Source organism: Oncorhynchus tshawytscha, linkage group LG32, assembly GCF_018296145.1.
Source record: "Oncorhynchus tshawytscha isolate Ot180627B linkage group LG32, Otsh_v2.0, whole genome shotgun sequence".
Classification (NCBI taxonomy): domain Eukaryota; kingdom Metazoa; phylum Chordata; class Actinopteri; order Salmoniformes; family Salmonidae; genus Oncorhynchus; species Oncorhynchus tshawytscha.
The window spans coordinates 10959814-10975238 of NC_056460.1; the positions used below are offsets into that span (position 1 = coordinate 10959814).

Here is a 15425-nt window from a genome sequence, read left to right on the forward strand (position 1 = left end):
GAAATAACTAAATAAATACAAAAACAACAAACGAAACGTGAAAACCTAATTACAGCCTATCTGGTGAACACTACACAGAGACAGGAACAATCACCCACAAAATACACAGTAAAACCCAGGCTACCTAAATATGGTTCCCAATCAGAGACAACGAGAATCACCTGACTCTGATTGAGAACCGCCTCAGGCAGCCAAGCCTATGCTAGACACACCCCTAATCAGCCACAATCCCAATGCCTACAAAAACCCCAATACGGCAACACAATAAACCCATGTCACACCCTGGCCTGAACAAATAATTAAAGCAAACACAAAATACTAAGACCAAGGCGTGACAAGCTGCAGGCAGAACAGTTGACACTGGAGTAGCAGCACAGCCAGGTGGACTGGGGACAGCAAAGAGTCATCATGCCAGGTAGTCCTGAGGCATGGTCCTAGGGCTCAGGTCCTCCGAGAGAGAGAAAAAAAGAGAGAATTAGAGAGAGCATATGTGGGGTGGCCAGTCCTCTTCTGGCTGTGCCGGGTGGAGATTATAACAGAACATGGCCAAGATGTTCAAATGTTCATAAATGATCAGCATGTTTGAATAATAAGAAGGCAGAACAGTTGAAACTGGAGCAGCAGCACGGCCAGGTGGACTGGGGACAGCAAGGAGTCATCATGTCAGGTAATCCTGGGGCATGGTCCTAGGGCTCAGGTCCTCCGAGAGAGAGAAGGAGAGAATTAGAGAACGCACACTTAGATTCACACAGGACACCGAATAGGACAGGAGAAGTACTCCAGATATAACAAACTGACCCTAGCCCCCGACACATAAACTACTGCAGCATAAATACTGGAGGCTGAGACAGGAGGGGTCAGGAGACACTGTGGACCCATCCGAGGACACCCCGGACAGGGCCAAACAGGAAGGATATAACCCCACCCACTTTGCCAAAGCACAGCCCCCACACCACTAGAGGGATATCTTCAACCACCAACTTACCATCCTGAGACAGGGCCGAGTATAGCCCACAAAGATCTCCGCCATGGCACAACCCAAGGGGGGGCGCCAACCCAGACAGGATGACCACATCAGTGAATCAACCCACTCAGGTGACGCACCCCTTCCAGGGACGGCATGAGAGAGCCCCAGTAAGCCAGTGACTCAGCCCCTGTAATAGGGTTAGAGGCAGAGAATCCCAGTGGAAAGAGGGGAACCGGCCAGGCAGAGACAGCAAGGGCGGTTCGTTGCTCCAGAGCCTAGACCCAAACTGCTACAGACCTATATCTATCCTACCCTGTCTTTCTAAGGTCTTCGAAAGCCAGGTTAACAAACAGATTACCGACCATTTCGAATCCCACCGTACCTTCTCCGCTATGCAATCTGGTTTCAGAGCTGGTCATGGGTGCACCTCAGCCACGCTCAAGGTCCTAAACGACATCATAACCGCCATCGATAAGAGACATTACTGCGCAGCCGTATTCATCGACTTGGCCAAGGCTTTTGACTCTGTCAATCACCACATTCTTATTGGCAGACTCGACAGCCTTGTTTTCTCAAATGATTGCCTCGCCTGGTTTACCAACTCCTTCTCTGATCGAGTTCAGTGTGTCAAACCGGAGGGCCTGTTGTCCGGACCTCTGGCAGTCTCTTTGGGGGTGCCACAGGGTTCAATTCTCGAGCTGACTCTCTTCTCTGTATACATCAATGATGCCGCTCTTGCTGCTGGTGATTCTCTGATCCACCTCTACACAGACGACACCATTCTGTATACTTCTGGCCTCTCTTTGGACACTGTGTTAACTAACCTCCAGACGAGCTTCAATGCCATACAACTCTCCTTCCGTGGCCTCCAACTGCTCTTAAACGCAAGTAAAACTAAATGCATGCTATTGAATCGATCACTGCCCGCACCTGCTCGCCCATCCAGCATCACTACTCTGGACGGCTCTGACTTAAAATACGTGGACAACTACAAATACCTAGGTGTCTGGTTAGACTGTAAACTCTCCTTCCAGACTCACATTAAGCATCTCCAATCCTAAATTAAATCTAGAATCGGCTTCCTATATGGCAACAAAGCATCCTTCACTCATGCTGCCAAACATACCCTCGTAAAACTGACCATCCTATCGATCCTCGACTTCGGTGATGTTATCTATAAAATAGCCTCCAACACTCTACTCAACAAATTGGATGCAGTCTATCATAGTGCCATCCGTTTTGTCACCAAAGCCCCATACAGTACCCACCACCACGACCTGTACGCTCTCGTTGGTTGGCCCTCGCTTCATACTCGTCGCCAAACCCACTGGCTACAGGTTATCTACAAATCTCTGCCAAATCTCAGCTCACTGGTCACCATAGCAGCACCCACTTGTAGCACGCGCTCCAGCAGGTATATCTCACTGGTCACCCCCAAAGCCAATTCATCCTTTGTTCGTCTTTCCTTCCAGTTCTCTGCTGCCAATGACTGGAACAAACTGCAAAAATCTCTGAAGCTGGAGACTCATATCTAGCTTTAAGCACCAGCTGTCAGAGCAGCTCACAGATCACTGCACCTGTACATAGCCCAACTGTAAACAGCCCATCTATCTACCTACCTCATCCCCATACTGTATTTATTTATATATTTTGCTCCTTTGCACCCCAGTATCTCTACTTGCACATTCATCTTCTTAAGGCACATCTCTTTCTCAGTATTGACAGAGATAGGGCTGCATGTCAGAGTGAATAAGCAGGTGAGTGGACAGGGTGGGGGGGGCTTCCTGCCCACCACCTTGACTGACAACACAGCAATCACTGTATACTGTATAAGGATGGTGTCAGGTTTGCCTTACTTCACCGTAGGGATGGTGTCAGGTTTCCTCAAGACACACTTGGCTTTCAGCCAAAGAGTTAATTATTGGTTTCATCAGTCCAGAGAATCTTTGTTTCTCATGGTCTGAGAGTCCTTTAGATGCTTTTAGTGATGAGTGGCTTCTGTCTGGTCACTGTACCATAAAGGCCTGATTGGTGGAGTGCTGCAGAGATGGTTGTCCTTCTGGAAGGTTCTCCCATCTCCAAAGAGGAACTCTGGAGCTCTGTCAGAGTGACCATCAGGTTCTTGGTCACCTCCCTGACGAAGGCCCTTCTTCCCCGATTGCTCAGTTTGGCCAGATGGCCAGCTCTAGGAAGAGTCTTGAAGGTTCCAAACTTATTCCATTAAAGAATGATGGAGGCCACTGTATTCTTAAGAACCTTCAATGCTGCAGAAATGTTTTGGTACCCTTCCCGGGATTTGGGTCTCGACACAATCCTGTCTTGGAGCTCTATGGACAATTCCTTTGTCCTCGTGGCTTGGTTTTTGCTCTGACATGCACTGTCAACTGTGGGACCTTATATAGACAGGTGTGTGCCTTTACAAATCATGTCCAACCAATTGATGTCACCACAGGTGTACTCCAATCAAGTAGTAGAAACATATCAAGGATGATTAATGGAAACAGGATGCGCCTGAGCTCAATTTTTAGTCTCATAGCAAAGGATCTGAATTCGTATGTGAATAAGTTATTTCAGTGTTTTTAATAAATTTACATTTGCAAAAATGTTTTCGCTTTGTCATTATGGGGTATTGTGTGTAGAAAAAGTATTTAAATCAATTTTAGAAGGCTGTAACATAACAAAATGTGGATAAAGTCAAGGGTTCTGAACCCTTTCCAAATGCACTGTATCTAACATTCTAGTTCACATGATCTTCAAATCCAAGGTAATGAGGAAATATGCAGGCTTTTACTCCGCTATATATATTTGTGCTCCCTCTAAGTGTCTTGCACCATCACACTGTATTCTTGAAATAAAATGACTACAATCTTAGAAATAAAACATTGATTACAATATTGTGTTGTTGACCTTTGTTAAAATTAGTATCAGTATGTAGGATATCTGGTGGCAACCCCAAACATGTAATGTTATCACACACCCACACGATAACATCTTACAGAACACATACTATATTTTCTCAGTTTGGTAACATTTATTTATTTGTCACAAAACTACATTGATTACATTGCTGATTTCTACCATACACTGAGAGTGTATCTTGAAAAACTATTTCACTTATCTGTGATGCATGCTCTCTTTATTTTTTTAATCAATAATTTTCATGTAGTTTAATCTGTGATTAATAAAGGGTGTTAAGATACAGGAGGGTCCCTGGTGGCGTTACTTGTTGGGGTTGTGATCCACCCCGTCCTCATCCACCCAGATCTTTCCTGTTTCAGCTACCTTCACCCCTTTGTCGGCAGTGAGGATGTAGGACTTGGGGTGACCGTCATCATACTCTGCCAGGAGGTTGTCCAGACCATAAATTGGGCCTTCCTCAGGACATGATTGAGTATTGTCATTTTCTACTTGGAAGCCAGTGACATAGAGGCTCTGAGGGAGGTTGGTCGTCTTAACGGTGCCATCCAGGATGATAATGGAGTCCCCCTTGCTGAGATGACTTCCCTTGATGAGGTCACTGAGAGCCATCTCCTCTGACTTGTAGTAGAGACGCACTTTGCCGCCTGTAACGTTGGCAATGGTGATGCTGGGTACGACAGTTTTTGGGGGAGTTTTTGGTGAAGCTAGGAGAAAGAGAGAGAGTAAATGTGGTTGTCGGTATTAGGAGTTTGCTGAGAACACTGCTATGAGCAACAATAAACCATTGTTTATTTTTATGTATTTTTAGACTGGGGCTGGAACCGAGCTGTGAAATGTGTATGTATATGGACATGTAATTACTTTATGCTTTGAAATGTCTAATATCAATGTGTGTTATAATCCCATGTGGAATGGCCACATGGCATAACAATAAAATATGCATGTATTTATTTATTCATTCATATATAGATTCCCTCCTGTTGGATTGGGTTACATACCGGAATTACTGGTGGTGTTGGTCTGGTTGCCAATGGTAAAATTGCCTTTCATATCGCCTGATATTTTTTGGCCTGATATATTTTGGCCTGTTATGTGTTGACTTTTGTCAACACGGTTGTCATCATGGCTGTCATTATGGCTGTCATTGTGGCTGTCATTATGGCTGTCATTATGGCTGTAGGCATGTGAAGCAGCACCATCATGTGAAGTATTCCCTCCCATTGCTGCTACGATAGAGAGAGGAGAGAAAGAGGGTAATTAAGGCTTAAGTTGATTCAATTCAGTGGTGGAAAATGTAGCTAAGTGTCATACTTGAGTAAAAGTAAAGATACCTTAATAGAAAATGACTCAAGTAAAAGTCACCCAGTAAAATACTACTTGAGTAAAAGTATTTGGGTTTTAAACATACTTTTTTATTAAAAGTAAAAGTATGAATCATTTCAATTTCCTTATATTAAGTAAACCAAATGGCACCTTTTCTTATTTCCATTTACACATAGCCAGGGGCACACTCCAACATTTACACATAGCCAGGGGCACACTCCAACATTTACACATAGCCAGGGGCACACTCCAACATTTACACATAGCCAGGGGCACACTCCAACATTTACACATAGCCAGGGGCACACTCCAACATTTACAAAGAAAGCATATGTTTAGTGAGTACACCAGATCAGAGGCAATAGGATGTTCTCTTGACAAGTGCATGAATTGGACAATTTTCCTGTCCTGCTAAGCATTCAAAATGTAACGAGTACTTTTGGGTGTCAGTGAAAATGTATGGAGTAAAATGTGCATTATTTTCTTTAGAAATGTAGTCAAGTAAAAGTTTACAAATAAGAGAAATAGTAGAGTACAGATACCACAAAAAAACGTCTTATGTAGTACTGTAAAGCATTTTTACTTAAGTACTTTACACCACTGACTAAATTAAATAATTTTCCTCATCCAAACTGTCCACATAAAGCACAGATCTCGAAAAGCAAAGTTTCACTGTGCAATTTGTCATGATTAGTCACCATTGCACTAAGTGGCATTGCATGTCTTCTGTGATGTCTTGGTTCCATCTGCCAATTTAATGTTTTTAAAAGAGACACGGGTTGGTGTCAATCAGAATTTATTTGAGAATGGTGAAGGTTCATGAAGTTGGCAGACCCAAAGTACTTATCACAAATGCCTACTTTGCTAAGTTCGCCATATTGTTCTCTGCTACTGTTTTTTAAATATATATTGGCATTAGGTGTTGTGTTCTTTCTACTACACAAACAGTAATAATCCTACTTGAAACGGAGGTAATGTTAACTTTAGTTTATCGATTCAAGCACAGAACATTCATGAGCAGGCGCAGTAGTCAATTAGTATCAATGCTCTAGGTTCCACAGTAACAACAAAGTAGTGCCTAGGATAAATTCTATATACCAGTATCACATTATATCACACGTAACAACTCCTCCCTTCCAGCTATCTTGTATTCCGTGAACATAAAAAGAGATATGCATGTAAATTCAACAACTATAACAATAACTAAAATAAGGCACTATTCAATTATTAAAACTAACAACACATAAAACTAGGTTGAGAACAAGTCAGTAGTTGTGGGACTCTGAGAAATGGTGGCTTCAACAGTCTCTTGAGGTGTAGTTTCATTACAGTGCCTATAATAATTATTCACACCCCTCTGACTATTTCCCATTTTTTTCAGTGTTACAAACAGGAACAAATCTGATTTAATAGTGATTGACTGATCTACACAAAATACCTTATTATGTCAAAGTGATAAAAAATAAATAAACTGAAAACATTTAAAAACGAAACATCTTAGACAAATGTTACATAAGTGTTCAACCCCTTTGTTTTGGCAAGCTTAGTTCAGGGGAAACATTTACTTTAAAAAAATCTAAAAATAAGTTGCATTGACTCACTGTGTCCAATACATTTTTTTAAGAACAACCCCATCTCTGTGCCTCATGTACCCCATACACACAACATGCGCCTCATTTACCCCATACACACAACATGCGCCTCATGTACCCCATACACACACCATGTGCCTCATGTACCCCATACACACAACATATCTGTAAGGCCCCTTAGTCATCCTTGCTCAAGTAAGTCACTACACGCGCCTCAGAAATGGAGCTAGCGAAGCAGCTGCATCACCACCTTCTTACCAGAAAATGATCATGAGTCCCATTGGGTAATTTGTCATTTTCAATGATTAGTAATGTTTCCAGCTAGTCTGTATGAAAATAGACATGTCCATTTGATATATTACATAATAATTAACGGAGTGCATCTTACCCCCTTCCCTATTGCCTCAAGAATAATGATTTTGTTTCCCTCCGGTGCGCAACTGTTTTGGTTCACTGCAGTTACAACATTGTTCCACTAGCTACCACAACCACAAAGCTAAAATTGGCTATTTTGTACATTTTCATGAAAATAAAAATTAAGGTAAGGGTTAGGCATAAGGTTAGCAGTGTGGTTAAGGTTAGGGTTGGGGTTGGGGTTAGGGTAAGCTTTAAAATCAGATTTTAAGAAGAGAAATTGTTGAAATAGGCAGGGTTTATCACTTTGTGAATGCGGTAACTAGTGACGAAAGCAGTATTCGGTGTTTAAAATGAAAAGGCAACTGAAAAAAAAAATGTTTATCTACTTTGTTGTGCTGTTACATTTGTATTGTTGTTTCATGTCCAATGTGTTGTTGCATATCATTTGAGTTGTGTGCACCGAAGCTCTGCTTTGCTGGTTAAGTAATATCGACCAAATATACAAATTCTACCCTCGTTGCACCAAATATGTATGCCGCTCATACAAGTAAGCATCACTCAGATCTTCCCCCTAAATTCCCTTTCCCCTCCATGTCTCACTCACTTAATTGCATTCTACCGCTCCCTCTACATGTACGTCCTGAGTATGCACACAAGCAACCTCCCATTATGCCTCCAGAAATTCATGCCTATAAAAACATATCTAACTGATGGGATACACAAGCTACATCCCATGCCAAATTAAGACAGTTTTATCACAAATTATAAATGTACTGGTTGATTGAAGTAAACAAATGTGTCAGTTTGTTATATCTGGAGTACTTCTCCTGTCTTATCAGGTGTCCTGTGTAAATTTAAGTATGCTCTCTCTAATTCTCTTTCTTTCTCTCGGAGGACCTGAGCCCTCAGGACTACTTGGCACGATGACTCTTTGCTGTCCCCAGTCCACCTGGCCGTGCTGCTACTCCAGTTTCAACTGTTCTGCCTGCAGCTATGGAATCCTGACCTGTTCACAGGACGTGCTACCTGTCCCAGACCTATTATTTGACCATGCTGGTCATTTATGAACATTTGAAGATCGTGGCTATGTTCTGTTATAATCTCCACCCGGCACAGCCAGAAGAGGACTGGCCACCCCTCATAGCCTGGTTCCTGTCTAGGTTTCTTCCTAGATTTTGGCCTTTCTAGGGAGTTTTTCCTAGCCAACGTGCTTCAACACCTGTATTGCTTGCTGTTTGGGGTTTTAGGCTGGGTTTCTGTACAGCACTTTGAGATATCAGCTGATGTATGAAGGGCTATATAAATAAATTTGATTTGACATTTGATTTGATTTGTTCCCACAACGAGCTGCAGTTTTGGAATAATTGTGTCCTGTATATTTTTTTGTATATTTTCCTCTTATGCTACTTGGCAACTGCTAGTGCCACGTAGGATCCAAGTTCTAGGATACAACCCCCCTAAACATAGCCAAGTTCCACACCGGTAATTTGCAACAACATTAGTTTGATAAAGAACATATTTTCATCAGAATCATTCAGCCCAGTCTACTTGTTATTTTCAACAAACAGATGTTGTGGCCGTAATTCATCACCATGCAGTGTTCAATGGGAATTGTCCATTTAGAAAATTCCAATGAACAGGCAGATTCAACTAAATCGGACGTCTGTGTATTGAAAAGAAGACAGATTTTGGTTTGTAACACTGAAAAAAGTTGTTATTCAACTCTGCCAAATGAGCCTGTTTCAAATTATCACTATTTCAGAGTAACTGTTCCAGGCAGGAGATGCGCATGTCTTCACACTGCCAACTTTTTATTTGGAAATATTTTCTATTATATATATTTTTTTCTTGATATATCTGACCTGTGCAAGGAACAAAGGACTATAAAATCCTGGTGTGTAACGTCGTTCATTATTGGAATGTCCACTCGGATATTTACAGCCATTTTTGATCATTTAAATGAATAGGCTACCCATTAATTCATGAAGAATATAACTTATAAATGCATACATGGGTCTTCCACTCAGTGTTGAAAAGCAACCTAACATAGGCAATAACATCATTACACTAAAACATATATTTGTAGACATTTGATTCATTAAGAGACGTAGCATCCAAAAATAAGACAAATCTAACAAATGATCAGATTAACAAAACAAGGCTATGCCATTGCAGTGGAGGCTGCTCTAGATACTGAGATCATATTATTTGGTATCATATTGATACAAGACTGACAGCGTCCCCTATTTCTGAGTATCTTGCTGAGGGGAGAACGCTTATAAAAGTGGAGGGAACGGCACAAATGGAATGGCATCAATCACCTGGAACTCATGTATTAGATGTATTTGATACCATTCCACTGATTCCGTTTCAGTTGTTACCACCAGCCCATTCTCCCCAGTTAAGGTGCCACCAACCTCCTGTGCCACCAACCTACAGCCCAAGCCTTCTACAGTTAAGCGCCTGCTCCATGATATAATATATAATATCATATTTTCAGATTATGGTTTCAAATGGCACTTTTAATTGACTGAATATATATGGGTCAATTTAGCAATTAGGATTTATCTGTAATGGTTCTAACGAATTAGGCATTGTTTTTGCGAACTGTTGGCATACAGGCCTAGATAAATTCTCACATATTGTTTTATGTCCTTGTGTTCTAAAAATATATATATTTTTTCATTTAAGGACTGGAGTTCAATTTCATTTGTGTCAGAACCTATGAACAAATAGTTGTGTTCTGTTCATAAATATGGATTCCTCCTGTGAAGAAACAGCGTAGAATTGCACGATTTTAAACAATCGTGATTTTAAAACCTAAACCTAAAGCATATATTTTAAATGATGTATTTACCTGTGTCTGTGTGTTCTTCCTCGGTGCGGTGGCGCGCTTGAAGATTGTAGTAATCAGGTGTTCTAGTGCAGAGTGGAGAGATGGCTCTGCTTTTATAGGGTAACGCTGACAGAGAGAGGGAGGGTGAGAAGTTCTCAGCCCAATCCATTCCAGGTAAATGTTTACATTCCAGAGAACTGAAGAGGATGACTCAGTTCCAGAGAAGCTACGTGGGGGTCACAAGAGCAATATATTTGTCAGGCGCTAAAACGTATTAGATCTCAAAGGGCCATATCTTTAACTACACCCTTACAGGTAAATCACTGACAGTGTTTGTGCAGTGGTTCGTTCTCCTGTTTGCATTGGCAGCCGAAGAGGCAGCGGGGTCAGTGGTAGGTGCCACTGTGCTGATGGCTGTGATGAGGTTGGAGCTCTGGCTGAAGGCTTTGCCACACACCTGGCATACATTGGGCATCTCACCTGGGGTGGGAAAGCAGAGGTAAAGTTCACTATTTTATAAGTTCAAGGGGCAGTGCGGTTGTTAGGGTGCTAAATATCCATATTGACGATGGCCGTATTTTCCACATGTATGTACAATAAGCCCATTCTCTGTCTCTCCCACTCTGTCTCTCCCACTCTGTCTCTCCCACTCTGTCTCTCCCACTCTGTCTTTCCAGCTCTGATCTGTCCTCACTCCATTCCGTTGTCTACCAAGCCGTCATATCGGCTTAGTCCAACAGGGACTCTTCATTGCATTGTGTTAGTAACCAATAACCAACTGTTTGTGTGTTTATGTAATTCTGTGTGATTATTTAGTTAGTTAGTAAATAAATAATTAAGCCAATTTGTATATGGCTGATTCATCATTTATGCCAGGGTTCGTGCAGATATCTAAGGATTTTGCGACATTCAGAATGAGACTGATAGAAGGTAAACAATTCATTAATGACTGAAATGTAAGAGATATTTATATCTTTAAGAGTTCATTCGGAAAACGGTAACTCGTTAAATAAACTTTTCCGTGGTGTCCTGAGATTGCAAATGAGTTCATTGTTACAGGATTAATTTAATCATCGTAATAATTAAACATAGTTCATCGATTTGATAAAACAATCATCATCACATTAATGATAGCCAAGACACGACATGTTAGCAAGTTATTGATTTCTAAACCTACATACACACTATATATACAAAACTATGTGGTCACTCCTTCCAATTAGAGGATTTAGCTATTTCAGCCACACCCGTTGCTGACAGGTGTATAAAAAGAGCACACCTCCATGCAGTCTCCATAGACAAACATGGGCAGTCGAATAACCTTACTGAAGAGCTCAGTGACTTTCAACGTGGCACCATCGTAGGATGCCACTTTTACAACAAGTTCGTTTGTCCAATTTCTGCCCCTGTCCCGGTCAACTAAATCAAATCAAACTTTATTTGTCACATATGCCTAATAGAACAAGTGTATACCTTACCGTGAAATGCTTACTTACAAGCCCGTTTAACCAACAGTGCAGTTCAAGAAGAGTTAAGAAAATATTTTCCAAATAAACTAAATGATACGGAGACATGTTTTTTTGGATTCCAACCAAATGTAAATCAAAAATAAGTTGACCTGACATATTTTCCCAGTAGGTAGTAATAGCTAGTGATAGTGATGCACAAGCTAGGCCTATTTGAAACATTGGCATCGACTGACAGCATTTACCTGCCAGATTCAGAAGCTCGAAAACCCCATTGGACTTTTGTCTAAAGTTTAGAAGAAAAAATGAAACATATTTTTGTTTTTCAGTCAAAGACAATCGTTTCAATATTGGTTACATTTTTTTTTCAGTTCACTAAATTGTTTTCAAATTTGAATTTTAGTTTAAATTTTCCTTTACTATAATAACCTTGGAATGGTATGGCCTTAAGGAAAATTAATAACAAATTTCGACTGTGACCTTGACAAAGACCCGATCTCTATTCCCATAGAATACATGTTGACTCACCTGTATGAATGATGTGTTTCTTCATGTATATCCAAGATGGCATAGCAGTTCAGACGTCTTTTGTCCTCGTCTTGTCGTGTCCCGTATATATATGTTTACAACTTTTTTTCACATACATTTTTAAAAGTTTTCCATCAACTCATCTTCAAAACACTCTCCTGCAACCCGCCTCACCAATTTATATTTATAAAAAAGTATTATTTACCTCAAATCTGTAATCCTCCAAGAAGCTAGCCAGAAACTCCAAGAAGCTAGCCAGAAACTAGCCAGAAGCTAATCCAGAAGCTAGTTCAGAAGCTAGTTCAGAAGCTAGTTAGCTTCTTTACTGGCAAATCGTTAGTATTCAGCTAACCACGGTTTGTGGTCATCAGCTATCCTTTAGCTCGAAAATCTATCGCCAGTTTTGTACGGCGCAGCGCGGCTCGGAACAGAACATACCGGACCAATTTTTCTTTCCATGTCCCTGGATTTCGACCGCTCTCTGGACATTCATACCTGGATCTCACAGCTAGCTAGCTGCTATCCGTGTGACTATCGGCTTTCGTCGATTCCGGAGCAAACATCAATTATTCCGGAGCTAGCCAGCTCCGTCAATCACTCCTGAGTTCCGTCAATCACTCCTGGGCTGCAGTCACCTATCCGGACCCGTTTTGCTGCCTACGCGGAGCCCCACCGGGCCTTCACAACTGACTGCCGACGTTATCTACCCGAAGGAGATCCGGCTGGCTCCTCCATCGCGACGTTACCTGAACGCCCATCTGCGGCCTGCTAACCATTAGCTGTCTTATCGGCTGCTATCTGAATAGACAATCGGACAATTTATTTATTTATTTTTTATTATTATTATGTTTTCTTCTTGGGCCTCTATAACTATATCTATTGTTTTTATTTTTGTTGTGTGATTTGGATTAATCCCATCTACCACACGGAACCCCACTAATCTACTGACGGAACGCAAGAGGTGGCTAATAACAGACCTCCATCCTATGCTAGCTTGCTACCGATGGCCTGGCTAGCTGTCTAAATCGCCTTGACCCCCAACCAAGCTCTCCACTCACCGGACCCTTTTGATCACTCGACTAAGCATGCCTCTCCTTAATGTCAATATGCCTTGTCCATTCCTGTTCTGGTTAGTGTTTATTGGCTTATTTCACTGTAGAGCCTCTAGTCCTGCTCACTATACCTTATCCAACCTATTAGTTCCACCACCCACACATGCAATGACATCTCCTGGTTTCAATGATGTTTCTAGAGACAATATCTCTCTCTTCATCACTCAATACCTAGGTTTACCTCCACTGTATTCATATCCTACCATACCTTTGTCTGTACATTATACCTTGATGCTATTTTATCGCCCCCAGAAACCTCCTTTTACTCTCTGTTCCAGACGTTCTAGACGACCAATTCTTATTGCTTTTAGCCGCACCCTTATTCTACTCCTCCTATGTTCCTCTGGCGATGTAGAGGTGAATCCAGGCCCTGCGGTGCCTAGCTCCACTCCTATTCCCCAGGCGCCCTCTTTTGACGACTTCTGTAACCGTAATAGCCTCCTCCCTAAGTTTGTTCTATTCACTGCTTTAGCACACTCTGCCAACCCGGATGTTCTAGCTGTGTCTGAATCCTGGCTTAGGAAGACCACCAAAAATTCTGAAATTTTAATTCCAAACTACAACATTTTCAGACAAGATAGAACTGCCAAAGGGGGCGGTGTTGCAATCTACTGCAAAGATAGCCTGCAGAGTTCTGTCCTCCTATCCAGGTCTGTACCCAAACAATTTGAACTTCTACTTTAAAAAATCCACCTCTCTAAAAACAAGTCTCTCACCGTTGCCGCCTGCTATAGACCACCCTCTGCCCCCAGCTGTGCTCTGGACACCATATGTGAACTGATTGCCCCCCATCTATCTTCAGAGCTCGTGCTGCTAGGCGACCTAAACTGGAACATGCTTAACACCCCAGCCATCCTACAATCTAAACTTGATGCCCTCAATCTCACACAAATTATCAATGAACCTACCATGTACCTCCCCAAAGCCTTAAACACGGGCACCCTCATAGATATCATCCTAACCAACTTGCCCTCTAAATACACCTCTGCTGTCTTCAACCAAGATCTCAGCGATCACTGCCTCATTGCCTGCATCCGTAATGGGTCAGCGGTCAAACGACCTCCACTCATCACTGTAAAACGCTCCCTGAAACACTTCAGCGAGCAGGCCTTTCTAATCGACCTGGCCGGGGTATCCTGGAAGGATATTGATCTCATCCCGTCAGTAGAGGATGCCTGGATATTCTTTAAAAATGCCTTCCTAACCATCTTAAATAAACATGCCCCATTCAAAAATGTAGAACCAGGAACAGATATAGCCCTTGGTTCTCCCCAGACCTGACTGCCCTTAACCAACACAAAAACATCCTATGTCGTTCTGCATTAGCATCGAACAGCCCCCGTGATATGCAGCTGTTCAGGGAAGCTAGAAACCATTATACACAGGCAGTTAGAAAAGCCAAGGCTAGCTTTTTCAAGCAGAAATTTGCTTCCTGCAACACTAACTCAAAAAAGTTCTGGGACACTGTAAAGTCCATGGAGAATAAGAACACCTCCTCCCAGCTGCCAACTGCACTGAAGATAGGAAACACTGTCACCACTGATAAATCCACCATAATTGAGAATTTCAATAAGCATTTTTCTACGGCTGGCCATGCTTTCCACCTGGCTACTCCTACCCCGGTCAACAGCACTGCACCCCCAACAGCAACTCGCCCAGGCCTTCCCCATTTCTCCTTCTCCCAAATCCGTTCAGCTGATGTTCTGAAAGAGCTGCAAAATCTGGACCCCTACAAATCAGCCGGGCTAGACAATCAAATCAAATCAAATCAAATTTTATTTGTCACATACACATGGTTAGCAGATGTTAATGCGAGTGTAGCGAAATGCTTGTGCTTCTAGTTCCGACAATGCAGTAATAACGAGCAAGTAATCTAACTAACAATTCCAAAAAAACTACTGTCTTATACACAGTGTAAGGGGATAAAGAATATGTACATAAGGATATATGAATGAGTGATGGTACAGAGCAGCATAGGCAAGATACAGTAGATGATATCGAGTACAGTATATACATATGAGATAAGTATGTAAACCAAGTGGCATAGTTAAAGTGGCTAGTGATACATGTATTACATAAGGATGCAGTCGATGATATAGAGTACAGTATCAACGTATGCATATGAGATGAACAATGTAGGGTAAGTAACATTATATAAGGTAGCATTGTTTAAAGTGGCTAGTGATATATTTACATCATTTCCCATCAATTCCCATGATTAAAGTGGCTGGAGTAGAGTCAGTGTCATTGACAGTGTGATGGCAGTAGCCACTCAATGTTAGTGGTGGCTGTTTAACAGTCTGATGGCCTTGAGATAGAAGCTGT

The 15425-nt window shown here is 41.8% G+C and overlaps 1 protein-coding gene across 1 annotated transcript; it reads right to left on the minus strand.

The window, feature by feature from the left end:
- Positions 1-3965: 3965 nt before the first annotated feature.
- LOC121841623 lies at positions 3966-10128 on the minus strand. The gene is made up of 3 exons (XM_042310965.1): positions 10016-10128; positions 4885-5112; positions 3966-4590 (listed from the first exon to the last, which is right to left on the minus strand). Exons 2-3 carry the CDS (start codon positions 5105-5107, stop codon positions 4187-4189), a joined length of 627 nt encoding a protein of 208 aa, XP_042166899.1. The 5' UTR covers positions 5108-5112; positions 10016-10128; the 3' UTR covers positions 3966-4186.
- Between the last annotated feature and the right edge of the window lie 5297 nt (positions 10129-15425).

Bases quoted from the DNA above. Each gene is read 5' to 3' on its own strand.
- LOC121841623 (XM_042310965.1), bottom strand. From the start codon at position 5,107: ATGGGAGGGAATACTTCACATGATGGTGCTGCTTCACATGCCTACAGC. The intron at 4,591-4,884 runs GTATGTAACCCA...TCTTTCTCCTAG, and splicing joins CAACACCACCAGTAATTCCG to CTTCACCAAAAACTCCCCCA.